The following is a 23,991-nucleotide window of genomic DNA, read 5'->3' as shown; positions in this document are numbered from 1 at the left end:
CCTCTCCAATGTCAGTATATCCTTTCCAAAATAAGGAGCCCAAAACTGCACACAATACTCCAAGTGTGTTCTCACTAGTGCCTTATAGAGCCTCAACATCACATCCCTGCTCTTATATTCTATACCTCTAGAAATGAATGCCAATATTGCATTTGCCTTCTTCACCACCGACTCAACCTGGAGGTTAACCTTTAGGGTATCCTGCACAAGGACTCCCAAGTCGCTTTGCATCTATGCGTTTTGAATTCTCTCCCCATCTAAATAAGAGTCTGCCCATTTATTTCTTCCACCAAAGTGCATGACCATACTCTTCCCAACATTGTATTTCATTTGCCACTTCTTTGCACATTCCCCTAAACTATCTAAGTATCCCTGCAGACTCTCTGTTTCCTCAACACTACCCGCTCCTCCACCTATCTTTATATCATCGGCAAATTTATCCACAAATCCATTAATCTCATAGTCTAAATCATTGACATACATTGTAAAAAGTAAGGGTCCCAACACCGACCCATGGGGAACTCCACTGGTAACCGACAGCCAGCCAGAATAGGATTCCTTTATTCCCACTCTGTTTTCTGCCGATCAGCCAATGCTCCACCCATGCGGGTAACTCCTCTGTAATTCCATGGGCTCTTATCTTGCTAAGCAGTCTCATGTGTGGCACCTTGTCAAAGGCCTTCTGAAAATCTAACCACACCACATCTACCGTATCTCCTTTGTCTACCCTGCTTGTAATTTCCTCAAAAAATTGCAGTAGGTTAGTCAGGCAGGATTTTCTTCTCAGGAAACCATGCTTGCTTTGGCCTATCTTGTCACGTGTTTCCAGGTACTCCGTAATCTCATCCCTAACAATCGATTCCAACAACTTCACAACCACTGATGTCAGGCTAACAGGTCTATAGTTTCCTTTCTGCTGCCTCCCACCCTTCTTAAATAGCGGAATAACATTTGCAATTTTCCAGTCATCCTGTATAATGCCAGAATCTAATGATTCCTGGAAAATCATCAGTAATGCCTCCGCAATCTCTCCAGCTACTTCCTTCAGAACCTAAGCGTGCACTCCATCAGGTCCAGGAGATTTATCCAGCCTCAGACCATTAAGCTTCCTGAGCACCTTCTCAGCCGTAATTTTCACTGCACATACTTCACTTCCCTGACACTCTTGAATGTCCAGTATACTGCAGATGCCTTCCACTGTGAAGACTGATGCAAAATAAGCATTCAGTTCCTCTGCCATCTCTGCATCTCTGATTACAATATCTCCAGCGTCATTTTCTTTTGGTCCGATATCTACCCTCAATTCTCTTTTACCCTTTATATACTTAAAAAAGCTTTTAGTATCTTCTTTTATATTAGTTATATTATATTCCTTTCATAATTCATCTTTTCCTTCTGAATGATCTTCTTTAGTTCCCTTCTGAAAGTTTTTAAAAGCTTCCTAATCTTCTATCTTCCCGCTAGCTTTGGCTTCCTTGTATGCTCTCTCTTTTGCTTTTAATTTGGTCTGACTTCTCTTGTCAGCCATGGTAGTGTCCTTCTTCCACTGGAAAATTTCTTCTTATTTGGAATATATTTGTTTTGCGCTTCCCTCATTTTTCGCAGAAACTCCAGCCGTTGCTGCTCTGCTGTCCTTTCTGCTAGTGTCTCTTTTCAGTCAACCTTGGCCAGTTCCCCTCCCATGCCATTGTAATTTCCTTTATTCCACTGAAATACCATCACATTGGAATTTAGTTTCTCCTTCTTAAATTTCAAAGTGAACTTGATCATATTGTGATCACTGTTCCCCAAGGGTTCCTTAACCTTAAGCTCTCTTATCAACTCCAGATCATTGCACAACACCCAAACCAGCACAGCTGATCCCTTAGTGGGCTCAACAACAAGTTGTTCTAAAAAGCCATCTCTTAGACATTCTACAAATTCTCTCCCTTGAGGTCCAGTACTGGCCTGGTTTTCCCAATCCACTTTCATGTTAAAATCTCCAATGATTATCATGACATTGCCCTTCTGACATGCCTTTTCTGTCTCCTGTTGTAATTTGTAATCCACATCCCAGCTGCTGTTTGGAGGCCTGTATACAAATGCCATTAGGGTCCTTTTACCCTTGCCATTTCTTGCCTCAACCCATAGAGACTCTACACCTTCCGAACCTATGTCATCCTAACCAGTTCCCCTCTACCACCACTCTCCCCCGTCTAGCGGAATTAGTCCTTACTCTTAATGATTTCTCCTTTGGCTCCTCCCACTTCCTCCAAACTGAAGGTGTAGCCATGGGCACCCGTATGAGTCCGAGCTATGCCTGCCTTTTTGTTGGCTTTGTGCAACGGTCCATATTCCAAGCCTATACTGGTATCCGTTCCCCACTTTTCCTTCGCTACATTGACGACTGCATTGGCGCTGCTTCCTGCACACATGCTGAGCTCATTGACTTCATTAACTTTGCTTCCAACTTTCACCCTGCCCTCAAATTTACCTGGTCCATTTCCGACACCTCCCTCCCCTTTCTTGATCTTTCTGTCTCTATCTCTGGAGACTGTTTATCGACTGATGTCTACTGGAAGCCTACGGACTCTCACAGCTACCCGGACTTTTCCTCTTCCCATCCCATCTCTTGCAAAAATACCATCCCCTTCTTGCAATTCCTCTGTCTCCGCTGCATCTGCTCTCAGGATGAGGCTTTACATTCCAGGACGAAGGAGATTTCTTTTTTAAAGAAAGAGGCTTCCGTTCCTCCACCATCAACTCTGCTCTCAAACGCATCTCCCCCATTTCAGGCACATCTGCTCTCACCCCATCTTCCCGCCACCCCACTAGGGATAGGGTTCCTCTTGTCCTCACCTACCACTCTACCAGCCTCTGGGTCCAACATATAATTCTCCGTAACTTCCACCACTTCCAACGGGATCCCACCACCAAGCACATCTTTCCTGCCCCACACTTTCTGCTTTCTGCAGGGATCGCTCCCTACGCGACTCCCTTGTGCATTCATCCACCCCCCCCCCCCAAATCCCTTCCCACCGATCTCCCTCCCAGCACTTACCCTTGTAAGCGGAACAAGTGCTACAACTGCCCTTACACTTCCTTTCTCACCACCATTCAGGGCTCCAGACAGTCCTTCCAGGTGAGGCGACACTTCACCTGTGAGTCGGCTGGTGTGATGTACTGCGTCCTGTGCTCCCGGTGTGGCCTTCTATATATCGGTGAGACCCGACGCAGACTGGGAGACCGTTTCGCTGAAGACCTACGCTCTGTCTGCCAAAGAAAACAGGATCTCCCAGTGGCCACACATTTTAATTCCACATCCCATTCCCATTCTGATATGTCAATCCATGGCCTCCTCTGTTGTCAAGATGAAGCCACACTCAGGTTGGAGGAACAACACCTTATATTCCATCTGGGTAGCCTCCAACCTGATGGCATGAACATCGATTTCTCTAACTTCCATTAATGCCCCTCCTCTCCTTCTTTCCCCATCCCTTATTTATTTATTTATTTATTTATTTATTTATTTATTATTCTCTCCTCCCCCCCTTCCTCTCTCTGTCCCTCTCACAATCACTCCTTGCCTGCTCTCTCTTCCTCTGAGCTCCCCTCCCCCTTTCTTTCTCCCTAGCCCTCCTGTCCCATGATCCTCCCCCTTGTCCAGCTCCGTATCCCTTTTGCCAATCAACTTTCCAGCTCTTAGCTTCATCCCTCCCCTTCCTGTCTTCTCCTATCATTTTGGATCTCCCCCTCCCCCTCCCACTTTCAAATCTCTTACTATCTCTTCTTTCAGTTAGTCCTGACGAAGGGTCTCGGCCTGAAACGTCAACTGTACCTCTTCCTATAGATGCTGCCTGGACTGCTGCATTCCACCAACATTTTGTGTGGTTGCTTGAATTTCCAGCATCTGCAGGTTTTCTCGTGTTTGCGTCATCCCTTTCTAATGACTTAATATTATTTCTTATACACAGGGCCACACCAACCCCTCTGACTACTAACCTATCTTTCAGATACACTGTATATCCTTGGACGTTCAGCTCCCAATGACAGCCATCCTTTAGCCAAGTTTCAGAGATGGCCACAATGTCATACTTGCCAATCAGTAGCTAAATTTCAAGATGGTACATTTTATTTCTTATGCCGCATGCATTTAAATATAACAATTTCAGTCCAGTATTTGTTGCTTTAGTTTAAACTGCACCACACCTCTATTGCCCTGTAACTCATCCCACTGGCTGTGATTATGCCTAATCTCCCTGAATTCTCTCTTCAGGGCCTCCTCCCTTTTTCTACCTATGTCATTGGTACCAATGTGTACCAAGACTTCTGGCTGTTCACCCTCTCCTTTCAGAATACTCTGCACCAATCTGAGACATCCCGTACACTGGCACCTGGGAAGCAACACACCATGTGGGTATCTCTCTCAGGCTGACAGAACCTCATGTCTGGTCCCCTCATATGGAATCCCCTATGACTAGTACATTCCTCATCTTCCTCTTTCTCTTCTGCACCATGGACCAGGCTCAGTGCCAGAGACCGGATCACCATGGTCGTCCTCTGTCAGGTCATCCCCCTCAACAGCATCCAAAATGAGATAACAATTACTGAGGGGGATGGCCACAGGGGTGCTCTCTACTATCTGAGCTCTTCGCTTCCCTGGCCCATGATGTCTCTGCTGACCATGAGGTCAATTTAAACTGCATGTCTGCCTGCTTATTGTCAATATCCCTCAAATCCCTGGCTTTTCATGTGTTTATCTGAATGACTCTTACAGGTTGCTGTCTCATCTGTTTCTACCACTATGTGTTTCCAGGCAAATACCACTCTGTGTGTGAAAAAAACCTGACACATAAATCTCCTTTAAACATTTCCCCGCTCACCTAAATCCGTGCCTTCTAGTATTTGACATATCTATCCTGGAAAAGACCATATCTATGTCTTTATAATTTTGTATACTTTGATCAAAAACCCTGGTTGATTCCAGGAGAAGGGTGTATATAGAGGACAAGTTTCTCTTTGTCTTCTGAATGCTCAATGTAAGAATCTTCTTTTGATATACTTCAGGAGGAATGATTATGTACATGTATACAAATGTTATCTGTGAACCATATTTCAATAGTGGAGGTTGGAACGATCTTGATTCTGAAGTGGAGATGATAAAGGAGGCTATTTTCTGCTCATACACTGGCTTAGTTCCTCTCCAGCAGGAAGATGATTGGAACAAGGTAGAGTACTGTGGTAAGAAAGATTGAATAAGTACAAGTCAGTGATGCATAAGACAGTCAAGAACATGCATGTGCTGGTATGCAGCACTGATTGTATGTATGTTGGAATATGGTGATAAGATTGATGTAGAAACACAAAATGTTTTGGTGATATTTAATATCATGAACATCAAAAAAAATCTGTAGATGCTAAAAATTTGAAATGCTGAAGCAAAACACTGTGCTTCCTGATATTCTTCAAAGTGAACCAAGCAAAACTGCTCCCTCTAGGCTGTATAAATAATCTAGTGTGTGACAGTCTGTTGCTATCTTTACTATGGGATTGTGTTCAACACACATTTCTCAACATTGACAGGCTCTTTGCCTAAATATCAGTTCTTATAGTTCTTCACAGTTCTTTTGAAAGATCATTGACCAATATCAGCTTTCAACAGAACTATGAAGAATGATAAATTATTTTTCCTATGCATGGATTCTAATGCTGAGTACTTCTGGCCTTTTCTGTTTTATGTCAGGATTTTGTGTTCAATGTCTGGTTAGAGTTCTCATCTATCTACTGTTATTTAAAGGGGCTGTTCCTCAGTTTTGTAGTAATCTAATCACAGACAAGAGAAAGTCTGTAGATGCTGGAAATCCAGTCCTACCGAAAGGTTTCGGCCAGAAACGTCGGCAATACTCTTTTCCATATATGCTGCCTGGCCTGCTAAATTCCTTCAGCATTTTTTGTGTGTTCCTCAGTGTCGTACTCTTGTTTTTCTAATCTTTGGGCACCTGGTGACTTCCTTGTGTAATTGCACTTGAATCTTCCCAAAGAGGCTGTCAATAGGTCCAACCAGTGAATCTGCAAGCAATATATTCAGCCAGCATCTCCGATAGCGGTATTTGGGGGACGCATCCAAGAGGAGGAACATGCAGAATCGGTTGTCACACTATGATTGACGTGTGGTGTCATCATCATAAAAGCGGCAGAGAAAGCATTAGACGTAAGCGTTGACTACTTCTGAAAATGTTTGCCAGAATGTTCTGAGGAATGAACAAGCCGAACAAGTTAAAAAAAAAGCCTCCTTGTTCGCTACGTGCACTAACTTGAATTCTTGACCTTCTCAAGATGGCAGTAGGACGAGCCCAAGTGTGGCGATGCGCATGCGCAATGTGCTGTTACGAGTAGGTTAGAGGGGAGAACGGAGAGCAGGGTCCAGGTTTCGAGCAGGCCCGTACCGTAAGATGTTTCAGTTCCTGGTGAGTGAGGCTGCGGCCAGGGTGGGTTCAGCTGGATCCGTTGTCGGAGGTGGTTGCGGTTTCCAACAAGGAGAGGAACTGGATATCTGTGTCCGCGGCTCCATGATAGCCAGCTCTCGGTGATGGCCGTGAGTGCGACACGCTTAGTGTTTTCTCAGGCGGAGGCTTGTTGAAAAGGAGTGTCTACATGGTTCAAAAAACTCTTGGATGCCATCGCTGCTCTGACTCTATTTGTCCCTTTCTGTTTTTTTCTTTTAACATTTCGCCTTCTCTTCTGACCATCCCTTGCCCAAACGACCAGCCGTCAATGGCTCCAGGTCTTTACTCCTCTCACCTCGCTGAATTGTGAGCTTGGTGGGAGCACCGTTTTACCACTTGCAGCTTTTTTTTCCCCGATTCCCGGACAATTTTTAAAATCTCAGCAGTCTGCCTATTTCCTCCGTATTTGTGCAGTTTACCGCCCATGACTCCTTAATTTCATTTTCTAAATCTCATTCCGGCTGCTCATTGTTGCTCGTTTAAATTCAAGAAATTGGAAAATTCGATGGATATGGCCCCTGGTAGATGATGGATTTAATGTCACTTCAATTCTGACCAGACCAGATAAGTAACACACTTTCAGACCAAGTTGTGGCTTTTTAAACTGCTGATTGGGGGTTGAGATTCTTTTATGTACCGCCAACCATATCAAGCTCTCTTCAAATGAGTCAAAAGATTGTCACTCATCTGGTCGTTGCCGTCCCTAAATTCCAGATATCCCCTGCTTGATAGCCACCTGAGATATGGTGCCACTACAATCCTGACCTTTATGAAGAACCCTACTACACTAGTAAACGCATCCATTAGTCTTGCGAGACCATGGCTCTTTATGAAGAACCCTACTTCACTAGTAAAGGCATCCGTTAGTCTTGAGAGACCATGGATCTGCGCCTGGAAAGTCTTCACTCTCCAAGGCGCAGGCCTGGGTAAGGTTGTATGGAAGACCAGCAGTTGCCCATGCTGCAAGTCTCCCCTCTCCATGACACCAATGTTGTCCAAGGGAAGGGCATTAGGACCCATACAGCTTGGCACCAGTGTCGTCGCAGAGCAGTGTGTGATTAAGTGCCTTGCTGAAGGGCACAACACGTTCCCTCGGCTGGGGCTCGAACTCACGACCTTCAGGTATCTAGTCCAATGCCTTAACCACTTGGCCACGTGCAGCACACTTCACTAGTAACAGGTGGATAAAATGGCCAAGGCCTGCAAACCTTCCCAAAGCCTTTCCACCTCTTACCCTACTTTAGAAGCTTTTTAAAACTGATCTCATTGGCTATTTTTATTAGTCACCTGCCCTAGTATGTTCTTGTGTGATCTGATAACAATAGTTTGGTTTGCTAATGCTATCGTGAGGTACCTTGGAAAGTTTTCAATTTTGTCATAGAACACTACAGCACAAAAACAGGTCCTTCAGCCCATTTAGTCTATGCCAAACTATTAAGCTGCCTGGTCCTATCAACCTGCATCCAGACCATAGCCCTCTATTCCCCTCCCGTCCATGTTTATTTTAAATCTTGAAATCAAACCGGCCTCCACCACTTCCGCTGGCAGCTCATTCCACATTCTCACCACCCTCTGAGTGAAATTCCCCCTCATGTTTCCCTTAAACATATAGCTTTTCACCCTGAACGCATGACCTCTAGTTCTATTCTCAGCCAACCTCTGGGAAAGGCCTGCTTACATTTGCCCGATCTATAAGAGGCCTTCTGTTGGTTGGGTCCATGGATCTTGCATCCCAGCTGTGGACATGATACACAGCCAGGACAGTACAGCATGGAGAGCAAGCTGTTGTCCATGCGGCAGGCTCTCCCCTCCCCCACACAGCTGATGAATATAAAAGAACGGCAGGGACCAGAACAGTCTGGCATCAGTGGCGTTGCAGGAGTTGCCAATCACTGCTGAACTCAACGTTGGACTGCCTTACGGGCTTCAGCTCTGGATTTTTCCTCGGGGTTTATTCCTGAAGCTTTCCCCGTGAGTGGAGGTTTCCTTCTAGGTGAGCTTCCAACCACAGGTGATGAGCTCCATCTACCCAAAATGACTGGCTTTAAGCCACCAGTAACCCACCTTTGCTCCTTCTCCTGACTGTAGAAGCAGTTCTGCCAGGCTTAGTAGCTAAGCTACCTGTGAAGGCCAGGAGCTGGACTTGGTTGTCAGAGGCTTTTTGAGAAGCACACCATTGGGACATTTAACAGGTAGTAGGAACTCATCCCCACTGCTTCCCCCAAATATGACAACTTTAAGAAGCTGCCCTATGTATACATGTATATACATATTCTCATTCCACCTTTGCTCTATCGTTGACTTTTTGCTCTGTCTGGATAATAAGAACATAATAAATAGAAGTAGGCCTTTCATGTCAAGTTCATTGTTTAAAAGGTTTTTTAACCACAACATTATTTTTCTACATCATCCTGATACCTTCTGATTCTTGTAATTTAAAAACAAAACTATCTTTTTTTTTGCAAACTGCGGCCATAATATTGAATGGAGCATTTTTCTACACCTTCCATTTTAATTCATCTTCCACTGAACTTTGAAGGCTATTTACCAAAATGAAGTCATGACATTGTCATCGAGTCTACCGACAAGAGGAACATTATGTTTGAAGAACCTATTCTTTTTCATTGTGCTGCGATTGAATGATTCTATATTTACTCCACTTGAGTACTAAGCTGACTCCGACTGTGGTCTGCATGCAGACAATAGTTACGTGTTTGCATATATAGAAGCTGAGCTCCAGTCAGTGTCAACAAGTTGTCTGGAGTACACGAAAGAATGGACATTACATTAAGCATCTCTAAGCAAAGGTTCTTTATCAAACTGCCCCACTGTGTCAAGTGGAGTTTATCTTCATGTGCACAAGTACTGTGAAGTACAGATGCAGTGAAAATCTTTCGTGCCACTGCATCACTGGTTCAGACCACACAGAATATAAATTATCCACAATTTATAAAAGACAGTGAAGAGAAAAAAATGACTAGTGTCTTGTTTTACATAGTGAATTAAAAACCCCCAGAGACAAGTCTATTGTTAGTGCAAGAGGTTCATAGTTTCTGTTAGAGGTTCTGTTACTGAGGTCGGATTAGATTTGTATAGATAGGTTTAACAACCTGATGACTGTAGGAAAGTGGTTGTTCCTGAACTTGGTAGTGTGGCTTCGGTCTCTCCTGCCTGACTAGCAGCAAGAAGAGAGTATGACCTGAATGGTGGGGTTCCTTGATGTTGATGTTGATGTTGATGCTGCTGCTTTGAGGCACTGCCTCCTGTATATATTGTCAGTGATTTGGATGGACTGTGCTGCGACTACTACTTTCTGCAACCTGTTGTGTTCCAGTGTTGAAATTGCCATATCAGGCCACGTGCAGCTAGTCAAGATACTAGGTAACAGTGTACTTGTAGAAGTATCTGGAGAAGTTAGATCAAAAGGTAGGTGTTGATGAGTGTTGCTCCTATGCCTAGTACCACCACTGTACCAACAGTCTTTGGCCTTCTGAGGAAATGGGTATTCAAAGCTCAAGGTCGCAGACTGGGTATAAAAGTCACTGTCTACTGAGAAGCATTGATCCTCACCCTCCTGTAAACCTCAGTGAGATTGCCTACCTAAATAGGTCCATGCAAAATCTTTCCAATCCACTAGCAGAGATGGCAAACCAAAATCAGTGTTGTCTTACGTGATGGTATTCCCAGCGTTGATGCTGTAAGTGCATTCAGGCTGGGGCATATTGATTACATGTCTTAATGCAGATTCCTGAAACATAAATTATGTAAAAAAAAAGCATCTGAACAGCAAGAAGACATTAGGAGGACAGAAAAATGATTCAAGATGTTTTCAGTCTCCCTGCAAAACATATAACAAACTTATTGACTCATTCAGATCCCTGGCCATTGACTGCTAACAATGGAGGAGGAGTTGGGATGGCACTGAGAACCTCAGTTCTCTTTGTTCAGTAACCAGTGGATGAAGCTTGGTGAAAACAGCAGAAGGGATGTATTACCTTCCACACTACACATTGCAAACTCTTGCCCTATCTGTCAGGCTCTGCAGACTCAACTAAAGCTTCATTAATCACTGTAGAACCAAGAGAACTTGAATTGAAGTTCTTTGAATCATTCTTGATTCAAAGGGATGCCTTTAGAATGAAGTATCTATATTCACCCTTGAGGATGTGGCCTCCCCGATACAGTTAGGAACAGATGCAAATTGGCTGATGTCTTTGTGAAGCTTCTCTGTGTGACCCTGAGCTATGGGTCATTTGTTGCATAGGTCCTTCTTCCTCCTATCATTTGAACACCTCGGTTCTCAGCATCTTATACAGTACCATTCTAATTAAGATCAATACAAGCTTGCGGAACAAGCATCTCATCTTTCTTCCAGTTATGTAATAGACTTCCGGACTCAATATTGAGTTCAGAAATTTTAGATAATGATTCTGTTATTTTCTGCTACATATCCGTTGAACCCATCTTTTGTTTCCTATTCCATTATCATTCTGTTTAAACCTTACACCATCATCTCTTTTGTGATTTTAATTTTCCCATTCCCACTAGTGACCTTCCCTTTTTGTTATTTATTATTCTCTCCCTATTTCTTTGGTTCTCAAAAGACGTTATGCCTTTAATTTTTAACATTTCTGAAGAAATGTCATTGATGTCAAAGGGGAATTCCTTTTTGCTTCCCAACTTGCTATGTGTGTTGTGGGACGTGTAGAGCATGAATTCATGATCTGAGGGCTGAAACAGCTGAATATATGGCTGTGGGCATTATGTTCAGTGCTGTCTAAATATTGAAATAGGAAGATAGAATCAGAATATTTTATGATGTGAAATTTGTTTATTTGTAGCAGCAGTACAATGCAAAGACATTAAATTATTATAAATTACAAAATAAATAAAAAGTGCAAAAATAAAGAAGAATGAGAAATGTCCATGACCCAAGCTGTTTGTTAGTCAGAATTAAACAAACAATGCATGGGTAAGGATCACATAAACAGCCACGAAGGGAAAGCAAACAGGCACAGTTCACTGACCGTTCAGAAACCTGATGACGGAGGTAAAGAAACTGTCTTTGAATCATTGAGTGTGACTCTTGGGCTCCTTTACTTTCTCTTTGGTGATAGTGGAGATCCAACAGTGTGTATGCTGCTGGAAGAGTAGAAATAGAGAGGTCTATCCTTGGATTAGCTCTATTTCTTCATACTTGAATATTCTCCGATGTTTTAACATAAGAGCAATGCATTTAGATAGACCGTCCTCGGCACATCAATTGACCTCAGCAAATTTATGGAAACAGCATTATAGTGAAGACAAAATAACTCATTTTTAAATTGTGTTGATTGAGGTCCAAATATTGGTGAAGGTAACAGATAGCTCTCTTTACTCTTCAGAGAAATATCAGAAGATCTTGCATGAAAATACTAACTTAGTTTAATTGCTAATCTGAAAACATTCTGCAACCTATTTCCATTATTAAGACAGAGAGGGAAGAACTATTATCAGCTGGATCACATTTATGTAAGAGATGCATTTATCTGGATGGGAATTTCATATGTAAACAAATGGGGCATACTTTTTTTATTTTACTTAAAAATGTGGTTTCATGTTTATTATTGATATGTTTCACAATGTGTCTGAAGACCATCGTAAACTGCTATGATGTAAATGCAAGTCTGTCCCTTAGCCTGTTTTTATTACGTAGGTGTCCTGCCCATGTTACAAATGCCCAACTTATGAACAGCCCATATATATGAATGAGCATTTGGAAGACTGTTGGTTTAGATGGGCATGGATTTGCTAATGCTGCAGGTATCTCTTGGATGGAGACCATGTGCCTTCTCTGCCCACCAACCCTCCCCACAAGGTACAATAGTTGAGGGCTAGCTAGGAGTGCTGAGCAAACTCACTCACCAAATTAGTGAGGCCAGCTGATAGTCATTCTTTCCACTGCTGTTGCTGTCCCATCATGGCTGTCTCTGTGATCCTTTCACCGGCACTTTTTGTTCAGTTTTGGCTTGCAAACAATTCAGGTTACAGACGTTTCTCAGGAACCCTGTGGTAACCTGGAGACTGTCTATATTCTGCCAAAGATTCATTATTAATTCTGTATGAGGTACCAGTCCTAAATCATTGGAACTGGCTATTTCTTTGTAAATTATTTCCATTAGGCTGTATGTTTAAGTATATGTATTGAGTGTCTTTTTCAATGCTGATATATTTGTAGTGTGATTCAAGTATACTTCATCAAATATTGAAAGACTTAAACAAAAAGTCTTGTACTTTGTCAACTTGCCTTTATGCGGAGCTGTTAATAAAGGTAAACCTGTCACGGAGATCTCAAAAATAGAAAAGTAATGATGCAGAAGATGAAAACCAAAATTCTGCAGTTACTGTAAACCTGAAAAAACAGAAAATGCTGGAACCACTCAGCAGGTTAGGTAGCATCTGCGGAAGAGAAGAAAACAACTTTACAGATCAAAGCTTCTGTCAGAGTGGCAGAAGTGTTTAGGGAAGAAAGTCCAGGTTAATGGATTTTGCTGAAAATAGTGTTAGTTCCATGGTTGCCTGAGCAGGGAGTAGATGCATATGAGGCAATTGTTGAAGGATTTGTTGGGGAATTTGCTCAGCTGGGGACATTGGGGTAAAACCTGGGGGCCTGTGTTCTCATATGGTTAATTTTATGGACGAGCATTACTTGGTGTAAGAAAACATAGAAACAGCAGAGCTTTTGGATAAGATGGACCATCAGATCATCACAAAAAGGTAAAAAGATTCCATAGTTAACCAAATGGACACAGGTAGAGGTGAAAGCACAGGATGGGGCGGCAGAGTAGCGTAGTGGTTAGTACAGTGCTTTACAGTACGGGTGAACCAGGGTCCGTTCCCTGTCGCTGCCTGTAAGAAGTTTGTATGTTCTCCCCAAAGCCGTGTGGGTTTCCTCCAGGTGCTGCAGTCCCCCCCCCCCAAGTACAAAGATGTATCGTTTGGTAGATTAATTAGTTATGGTAATTTGCCCCCTGATTAGGCTATTGTTAAATGGGATTGATGGGCAGCGTGGCTTGATGGACTGGAAGGGCATACTCTGTGCTGTATCTTAATAAGTAAATAGAATTTCTGTGACAGACTTTTAGGGCTATTGAGAACATACTGCCACACATCTTCTGGTCCTTAGGAAAACTAGTGAACCCAATACTTTGGAGAGTGTCAGAAATAAAATTAATGCAATAGATGTGCTCCTTTGGCAGTCACAATATGTACAGATTATAATATGTACAAAATAATAAATGCGTACTCTCATCTGCCATTTCTCAATGTTATTCTTTTTGCATTGAGAGTTTAAGGAATATTTTCCAGTGCAGCCTTGTGCTCCACCCGTAGCTGTGACTCAGCACATGGTATGTTTATCTTGTGAATATTACAGACCTATTAATCGAAAACAGCAGATAGAAATTAAAGCCTGTGGAAATTTTAAATAGTAGTCTTTGCATATCCAATAAGTGTTTCAGTAACTTGTATCTTTATTGTATATTTAATGTAGTAAAATATGCTAAGGGTGTCATGAGATATAATTTGATGCCAAATGAACTATTAGGATAGGGTATTTGGTTAATGGATAGTTTTAGGAAGCATTTAAATGAGAATAGAGAGCAAGCTAGGTGGGTGGGGAATTCCAAAGCTTTGGGCCTAGCCAGCTGAAGGAACAGTCGCCAGTGATTGGGTAGGATAGGGAGAGAGTAATAGGAGATATTCCTCTAACACTGGCCATCAGGGATTGTTGTGAGGCTAAACTTCAGCAGTAGAGGGACTTGACATTTAACCAACTCTCTTAAGAATTCTTCTGGACAATGTATTCAGAATCTTATCTCAAGCACCAAACTTATAACATTAAATCTACTGAAGCATCTAGAACAGCTGTATTATTTTGTATATTAAAATATATAGCAGATCTGTAAAGGGAAAAGAAAATATTAATGTACAAAAAGTGAATGTGATTAGTGTTTACATACTGATTCAACTTGTTATTGTGTAGTACTTACAATGTCTAAACGTACTTTTAGATGTTTTAAAGATATAATTGAACTAGAACAGCAACCAAAGAAAGTAGAAAAAAGAATTTGCTTTCAAAGAAGTCCTTGAAAGAAAATGATTAAGTGCAGACAAGTTTAAACTGGGCAGGAGCATGAGCCTTGTACTATTAGAGAAATGATCTACCAATAGTGATAACATAGAAGTGTGCATGCAAGAAGACAGAGATGGTACAGTAGCATATTTGCATATTCTCCAACCGACTGTGCAGAGAATTTCACAGGTACCCCAAGCTCTATGTAATGAAATTTCCCTTTCTCTCAGTTCTAAATGTCTTGTTCCACCTTCTAACACTGCTCCCTACCCAGTGGTCAGTGGAAACTTTCTCCCAGTATCCAGCATGCCTGACATGTCAGAATTTCATATGTTTTGGAATTCTAAGTTATAGTAAGTGCAGCCTAATTGACACAATGTTTCCTGAGATAACTCTCCTGCATCCTGGAGAATCAATCTGGTGAAACCTTGTTGCATCCCCTGAGAGAAATGTATCCTTCATGAGGTAAGAAGATCACCATTTTCCAGGTGTGACCCCCCCCCCAAGGTCTTGTACAGTTTGTTTCCAAGAACTCCTATTACGAAGGCTGATGCATCATTTGTCACCTTGACTGCTTAGTACACCGAATGTTGCTTCCAATGACAAGTGTTCTTGGATCCTCAGATTCCTTCTACACCAATATTACCCAAGCTGTCACTACTTAAAGTAATAATCCCTTTCGGTTTTCTTACATGGTGCAGCATGTACGTGCAATTACAAAGAGAGCGCGGCAGCACTTCCACGGTCTAAGAAGCTGCGAAGATTCAGCATGTCATCTAAAACTGACAAATTCCTATAGATGTGTGATGGAGAGTATATTGACTGGTTGCATCGCGGCATGTGAGTGCCTTTCAAATGACATTCAATAGAAAAGCCTACAAAAAGTAGGGAAGCAGGCCTGTCCATCACAGGTAAAGCCCTCCCCACCATTGAACACATCTGTACAAGCACTCTCACAGAAAAGCAGCATCCATCATCAAGGACTGCGAGTACAGGTTCAGGAACAGCATTACCCCTCAACCATCAAGCTATTGAACCAGAGAGGATAACTTCACTCACCCCAACATTGAAATGTTCCCACAACCGGTGGACTCACTTTCAAGGATTCTTCATCTCATGTTGTTGATATTTATTATTTTGTTTATTGGTATTTACTGTGAAATGCCAGCAAGAAAATGAATCTCAGGGCTGTATATGGCACCATACTGTATGTACTTTGAATTTAAATTTACATTTCTTAAATTTAAATGTAAATGTAAATTACATGCTGGACCATGTGAACGCCTTTACATTTATCTATGTTGTACTGCATCCGCCATCTATCTGTCCAATATCTTAGCTAGGCAACAGTGAAGTCTTCATGTGCCTCACAATTCACAGACTTCTGATAGTAAGTTTAGAAATATTACTTTCATTTCACTCATCCAAACTAAATACGTTTTGAGAGTAGCTGAGGTTGAGGCACTAATCCCTGTTACAGCCCAATAGTCGCTACCTAAAAAAGAGCATTTTGATTCTTACTCTGTTTCCTGTCGGTCAGATTTTGATCTATGACAGTTTATTACTCCCAATTCTACGAGCTTCAATTTTGTATGCTAATCCCTTATATGATACTTTATCAAAGGTTGTCTGGAAATTCAGATACACCGCTTCTAGTTCTTTCTTATCTATTCTACCATTTACATCTTCAAAAAAATTCTGTAATTTTGTTAAAGTACCCATAAGAAGGGTTAAACATATTTGACTTGTTATCACATCTTTTATAATAGACTCTAACATTTTCCCTGTTACGGATGGTAAGCTAACAGACCTGTAGTTCCCTGTTATGTCTCTCCTTCTTAGTTACATTTGCCATTCTCCAATCTGCAGAAGCTTTTCCTTAGTAGAAATTTGGAAGATGATAACCAATGCCTACACTTTTGCTGTGGCCCACGATCGATCCCGTTGAATCATCACTTTTTACAATTGCAAATTTCATTTATTTCTTTATTTTCATTAGATTCCCCATGAAGACTGAACCAAAGTATTTGTTTAGTTTGCTCTCCAATATAAATTCTTCTGTTGCAAGAAATTTAAAATTGTCTTCACTAGTTTTTCTCTTTTTATGGGCTTGTGGAAGTGTTTCCAATCCATGTTACTTTCAGCTTTATTTACCAGTTCATTTTTGCTTTCTTACTCAAGCTCTTGGACCTTTTATGCTCAACTCCGAACCATTCCTTGTCCTAAGGCTTGTTATTTTTTCTGGCAATCTTGTATGTCTCTGGATCTAATATTATCTTTAGCTTGTATTAGGCTGAATTGGGTCCCATTCTCGTTTGTGTTTTTGTGCTGGAGAAGAATATATAATTGTTATGTTTCCTGTGTTTATCTTTTAATTGTTAGTCATTGCCAATTCATCATCATGTTTTTCAATGAAGCTCCCTAATTTAATGGAACTGACTTGCCCCTCATTCATTTGTATATTCCTTTGTTTTGACTTAGGACCCTAGTTTCAAATTGACTTGCTTCACCTTCTGTAATACTGAGGAATTCATTCATGTTAAGATCATTTTTTGCAAAAGGATCTTGCTCAACTTCCTGGTCATTAGCATATCAGATGATCTGTCCTGGGCCTAGCACACAGGTGCGATCATAAGGAAAGTACACAGGCATCTTTTCTTTGGAGGTTGAGGAGATTTAGCTTGATACAAACATGCTAGCAAACTTGTACAGATATACTATTGAAACTATCCTGACAATCTTGTCGTGAGAGGCCCCTTGGGTAAGAGTGACCATAATATGGTGGAATTCTTCATTAAGATGGAGAGTGACATAGTTAATTCAGAAACAAAGGTTCTGAACTTAGAGGGGTAACTTTGAAGGTATGAGACGTGAATTAGCTAAGATAGACTGGCAAATGACACTTAAAGGAGTGACGGTGGATATGCAATGGCAAGCATTTAAAGGTTGCATGGATGAACTGCAACAAATGTTCATCCCAGTTTGGCAAAAGAATAAATCAAGGAAGGTAGTGCACCCGTGGCTGACAAGAGAAATTAGGGATAGTATCAATTCCAAAGAAGAAGCATACAAATTAGCCAGAGAAAGTGGCTCATCTGAGGACTGGGAGAAATTCAGAGTTCAGCAGAGGAGGTCAAAGGGCTTAATTAGGAAGGGGAAAAAAGATTATGAGAGAAAACTGGCAGGCAACATAAAAACGGACTGTAAAAGCTTTTATAGATATGTAAAAAGGAAAAGACTGGTAAAGACAAATGTAGGTCCCCTGCAGACAGAAACAGGTGAATTGATTATGGGGAGCAAGGACATGGCAGACCAATTGAATAATTACTTTGGTTCTGTCTTCACTAAGGAGGACATAAATAATCTTCCAAAAATAGTAGGGGACAGAGGGTCCAGTGAGATGGAGGAACTGAGCGAAATACATGTTAGTAGGGAAGTGGTGTTAGTAAATTGAAGGGATTGAAGGCAGATAAATCCCCAGGGCCAGATGGTCTGCATCCCAGGGTGCTTAAGGAAGTAGCCCAAGAAATAGTGGATGCATTAGTGATAATTTTTCAAAACTCGTTAGATTCTGGACTAGTTCCTGAGGATTGGAGGGTGGCTAATGTAACTCCACTTTTTAAAAAAGGAGGGAAAGAGAAACTGGGGAATTATAGACCGGTTAGCCTAACGTCGGTGGTGGGGAAACTGCTGGAGTCAGTTATCAAGGATGTGATAACAGCACATTTGGAAAGCGGTGAAATGATCGGACAAAGTCAGCATGGATTTGTGAAAGGAAAATCATGTCTGACGAATCTCATAGAATTTTTTGAGGATGTAACTAGTAGAGTGGATAGGGGAGAACCAGTGGATGTGGTATATTTGGATTTTCAGAAGGCTTTTGACAAGGTCCCACACAGGAGATTAGTGTGCAAACTTAAAGCACATGGTATTGGGGGTAAGGTATTGGTGAGGGTGGAGAGTTGGTTAGCAGACAGGAAGCAAAGAGTGGGAATAAACGGGACCTTTTCAGAATGGCAGGCGGTGACTAGTGGGGTACCGCAAGGCTCAGTGCTGGGACCCCAGTTGTTTACAATATATATTAATGACTTGGATGAGGGAATTAAATGCAGCATCTCCAAGTTTGCGGATGACACGAAGCTGGGTGGCAGTGTTAGCTGTGAGGAGGATGCTAAGAGGATGCAGGGTGACTTGGATAGGTTGGGTGAGTGGGCAAATTCATGGCAGATGCAATTTAATGTGGATAAATGTGATGTTATCCACTTTGGTGGCAAAAATAGGAAAACAGATTATTATTTGAATGGTGGCCGATTAGGAAAAGGGGAGGTGCAACGAGACCTGGGTGTCATTATACACCAGTCATTGAAAGTGGGCATGCAGGTACAGCAGGCAGTGAAAAAGGCAAATGGTATGCTGGCATTTATAGCGAGAGGATTTGAGTACAAGAGCAGGGAGGTACTACTGCAGTTGTACAAGGCCTTGGTGAGACCACACCTGGAGTATTGTGTGCAGTTTTGGTCCCCTAATCTGAGGAAAGACATCCTTGCCATAGAGGGAATACAGAGAAGGTTCACCAGATTGATTCCTGGGATGGCAGGACTTTCATATGAAGAAAGACTGGATGAACTGGGCTTGTACTCGTTGGAATTTAGAAGATTGAGGGGGGATCTGATTGAAACGTATAAGATCCTAAAGGGATTGGACAGGCTAGATGCAGGAAGATTGTTCCCGATGTTGGGGAAGTCCAGAATGAGGGGTCACAGTTTGAGGATAGAGGGGAAGCCTTTTAGGACCGAGATTAGGAAAAACTTCTTCACACAGAGAGTGGTGAATCTGTGGAATTCTCTGCCACAGGAAACAGTTGAGGCCAGTTCATTGGCTATATTTAAGAGGGAGTTAGATATGGCCCTTGTGGCTACGGGGGTCAGGGGGTATGGAGGGAAGGCTGGGGCGGTGTTCTGAGTTGGATGATCAGCCATGATCATAATAAATGGCGGTGCAGGCTCGAAGGGCCGAATGGCCTGCTCCTGCACCTATTTTCTATGTTTCTATGTTTCTAAGTTGCATCGTAGTCTGGAGCGGCAGTTGAAATGCGTGGGACTACAAGAAGTTGCAGAGAATAGTAGACTGCCTAACACATCATGGGCACATCCCTTTACTGCTAGTACTACAGGAGGTACTGTCTCAAGAAAGCAACATCTATCGTCAAAGACCTCCACCATCTATGGCATAGCATCTTTTCTCAGCTACCATTGGGAATAATGCTATGGCAAAAGGCTGAAGTCCCACACCACTACAGTTATGTCCCACTAAAAACGGCCACTTCCCTTCAACCATTGAGTTCTCGAACAAGCTGGAAAACCTTGATCAGTACATTTTAGCAGCACTATGGCCACATTGATAACATTGCAGTAAAACTGACTTTTTTTTTGTTCTAATTGAGCATTTCTTGAGAATAATGCTATGTGCCTTTGATACTGCTGTAAGTTTTTCATTGCACCTGTGTACAGTTGCATATGACAATAAGTTTGACTTCAACTTAAACAAGATTATAACTAATCCTTTCCTATTGTATGGTATCCAATTCTGTTGTAGACTACTCAACTTACTGGTGTATATATTCCAGTAATTTACCTGCCATAAGATTTTGAACTGACATTCACAACTCTATCTCAACAGTGGAACACTACAGACTACCTCTTGCATGGACCCGTCTTTGTTTCTGTCTTATTTTCTTGCACTATGGTCTTGTTGTTTTTTTTTCTCCCTCCCCCCTCCCCCCCTTTTGATCCTGTGCATTGGAGCTTCCATGCCAGGCAGTGATGCATCCAGACAGATGTACTCTCCACAGTACATCTGTAGATATTTGGTGACATACCAAATCTCCTCAAACTCCTAATGAAGTGCAGTTGGTGGTGTGTCTTCTTCATGATTGCATCAATATGCTGCACAGGTGGTTTTCTATTTGGTGCCATTTACTACATTAATGTTTCTGTTTGGAGGCATATGGACATCTCCCAACTAGGTTTCTTTTACCCCTCTGAGTGCTTCATAGGTTCACCCAGATTGAATATACATTGTGGTTTTCTGAGCCATGTCCTTCTCACTTTGCTCTGATTTCATCTGATTTTGGGTCAAGACCCAGAATCGGGACTGAGAGTGCAGAGGAAAACTGTACAAAGTGAGAGAGAAGATTGATGTAGAGAAGTGTAGGTGATGGGTGGAATGAAGATGCTAGGTGGACAAGGTGCAATTTTGTAGAGCACCTGTATTCTGTTGGCAACGGTGTTCTTGAACTTTTGCCTGGATGTCATTTCAAATCCCCATCGAATTCTCACACTGACCCATCTGTCCTCGGGCGTCTCCACTGTCATGGTGAGGCCAAACACAAAAACCAGGAGAATGGCACTTTGTATTCTGGTTGGGCAGCCTACAGGCCAATGATATGATTGATGTATTTTTCAATTTCAGGTAACCAACACCCCTCATTTCTTTCTCATTCCCACCAATCTATCAGGTTCTCTCTTGGTCTACCTTTCCCATTCCTCGCCCCTCATTATTGAGATCCATTCCTTCTGCCTATCCACCCACAGACCTATCTACCTGGATTTCTTCTCCCTTGATTCACTTTTCCTCCCCAAATTAGTTCAATCTGCCTATTATTTCATCCACCACCAAATCTGTTTCCACCCATCGCCTACTAGCCTCTATATCATCCTCTCTACTATAAACAGACTACCTCCCCTCTGCATTCTCAGTCCTGATGCCTGGCCTTGAACCGAAGTATTGACCATTCTTTCACCTCCACAGATGCTGCTTGCAATGAGTCTTCTAGAGCTATTTTCAAAAAGTTTTTATGTTTGTATTTTTTTTTTACATTATTAGAACTAGTCGTGAATGTTATTTATTAATACAATTGAGTTCTTTGTGTCTTCTGTTTCAGGTAGGGTTTACTCTCGGAAACGTGGTGGGAATGTATCTGGCCCAAAATTATCAGGTGTGTTTACGAAGACTGTGTGCTTGAAAGATAAATTTATATCAGTTGAGATTTAAACTGAATATGATTTATGCTTTCATAATTATATATTTTTGCATCTTGGTATTGAGAATCATGAAATTTAGCTTGTAATTGCTTGCTGGAAAATGAAGGTAATATGTAATCTGATCTTTCAGTGAAGTGTTGGGTAATGATAATTAAAGTTTTTAATCCCCTCTGAGAATTAAGTCTGAACCATTTCTTATCATAGCTAGGCAGGATATGTCTTATTACAGTGAAGTTGTGTTTGTTAGTTCAAATTTAACCCCTGTCTCTTCATTAAATTACTAAAGAACTTGCAGCTGCAATCTGGTTCAGAAAGGTAGCAGCAAAAGTTCAATTCTTGTGGATGCCCTATTCAGGTTACAAAAATTAGAAATATCAAGATGGCGGTTAGCATATTATAGCTCAGGCATGTCAGACTGAGAAGTTCAGATTTATTTAAGAACTGCAGATAGATCTCTCTGGAAGATGGAAATCAATGAAGTTCAAGGCACTGCTTAATCATGGTCTTGGCACTGCAACTTCCTAAATTCACTGAAAACTTGGATATGGGGAATTTACCTAATGTACAGAAGACTACACAGTAAAATAGCATTCACTTTATTCCCATTACTCTAGTCAAAAATATATCCTACTATGAGGATTTGTACAGAAAATACTTAAAGATTGATAGTGTTAAAATATGCCAGTTGGGATACCTTATCAGAACAAATCAACAGCCCCAACTGCACACACTAGCCACCTTCAAACTCACGTGGCAAACGTTCCATTCACAGCAGGATTCAAAATTCATTTACATGAGTTTGTGACAATATCATTGATTTCCAGAAACAAGTCTACAAGAATGCCATTGAGCTAAATGAGAAAGGAATTATTAACTTTGATCCTGGGATGAAAGTGCTGTACCACCACTGTTAATTGATTATTTTCAATGTCTGAATACTCATCCAAAGCTTAAATATAATTTAGTTCATGCATTCTGCTATAGGGCTGTGTGCACCAGGCCGTCATTTCCCCTGTGATGTATGTGAAATGCACATTACCAACAGCAAGATACATGAGTGCATGGGAATACTAAAGAGCTTTGGCCAAAAGCTGTGAGCTGATATTATTTTAGCGTCAAAACAAGCAAAATATTCAAAGCCAGATTTAGGTATGTTCATGACAAGATTCTGTGATATACTTCACTGCTATAAGACACTTAAGCTTTGATTTTTTTTTTGTGGCCAATTAATTTGCTAAAGCCAGGACCTGTTACTCATCCTTCTTAGACTAATCCTAATCAGCCAAAGAATTGATTTTGTCTTTGTGTTTTCCTTGTCAAGTTTTGAAGTGAAAGTTTATTGAGGACAAAAAAGTTAATTTCTTGATCTTTTGAACTTTTTTTTTAAGATTCCAAATATCTATAAGAAGTTTGAAGAATTCAAAAAGGATGCTGAATCCCGAAAAAAGCCACCAGATGATCGATCGTAATATGTACGGCCCATGGCTAACACTGGGACATTGGCATTCAGTTACTAATGCTAAACTGACTCTATGCATTGAGTATCAAACAGTATTGGACCCACCTCAACAGTTCTATTTATTTAGCACTGATTAAAAAAAGTAGTCCAACTCAAAAATCACCTGTGTTTTTATTATTGTGAATCATTACTTTACTACCATATTTGTTTCTGCTGGCATTTGAATCTTTTTTTAGTTTTTCATGGGAATTAGAGTTTAATTAACGGGATCAAATCTGTGGTCTCAGTGTGTTCTTCTCCATGAATATATTATAAAGACTGTCAACATTTTTTGCGATTTTTGTTGATGTATTTCTGTTATCAAACTAAGATTAACTGGTAATGATGATCTTAAAGGGAGACTCACCTACTGCAGGGAGATGCAGAACTGCTGTGTATTCTGTTTCACCGAGACCTGGCTCTCCCCTGCCACCCCCAACTGTGCCATCCGACCAGAGGGATTTGTGATCCATCAGATGGACCACACGGCGTCTTCGGGCAAGACGAGGGGAGGTGGTGTCTGCCTACTGATCAACACTGTGTGGTGCTCGGACATAGTGGCACTGACAAGTTCCTGCAGCTCGGACCTGGAACACCTATTGGTGAAGTGTCGTCCCTACTATCTGCCACGGGAATTCACCTGGGTCATACTGACAGCGGTCTATATTCCCCCCCAGGCGGACGTGGAGTGTGCTCTGAACATACTGTATGCCAAGATCAGTGAACTTGAGACCAGGTATCCGGAGGCTTTGCTCATTACAGCCGGGGACTTTAACCAGGCCAACCTCAGAAAGACGCTGCTAAAGTTATACCAATATGTCTCCTGCCCCACTAGAGGCCCGAATATACTTG

General features: G+C 41.7%; 1 protein-coding gene across 1 annotated transcript; it reads left to right on the top strand.

Annotated features, from left to right (window-relative positions):
- Positions 1 to 6,338: 6,338 nt before the first annotated feature.
- On the top strand, positions 6,339 to 23,259 carry stmp1 (short transmembrane mitochondrial protein 1). The gene is made up of 3 exons (XM_072267683.1): positions 6,339 to 6,446; positions 21,542 to 21,595; positions 23,030 to 23,259. The coding sequence occupies exons 1-3, from the start codon at positions 6,432 to 6,434 to the stop codon at positions 23,108 to 23,110; spliced, it is 150 nt and encodes a 49-aa protein (XP_072123784.1). The 5' UTR covers positions 6,339 to 6,431; the 3' UTR covers positions 23,111 to 23,259.
- Positions 23,260 to 23,991: the final 732 nt, after the last annotated feature.

This window comes from Mobula birostris, chromosome 9, assembly GCF_030028105.1.
Source record: "Mobula birostris isolate sMobBir1 chromosome 9, sMobBir1.hap1, whole genome shotgun sequence".
NCBI classification, from domain to species: domain Eukaryota; kingdom Metazoa; phylum Chordata; class Chondrichthyes; order Myliobatiformes; family Myliobatidae; genus Mobula; species Mobula birostris.
Note: the sequence above shows the minus strand (reverse complement) of the source record. Positions and strands in the feature narration are given on the sequence as shown.

Bases quoted from the DNA above. Each gene is read 5' to 3' on its own strand.
- stmp1 (XM_072267683.1), top strand. The intron at 21,596-23,029 runs GTGTGTTTACGA...TTTTTTTTTAAG, and splicing joins ATCTGGCCCAAAATTATCAG to ATTCCAAATATCTATAAGAA.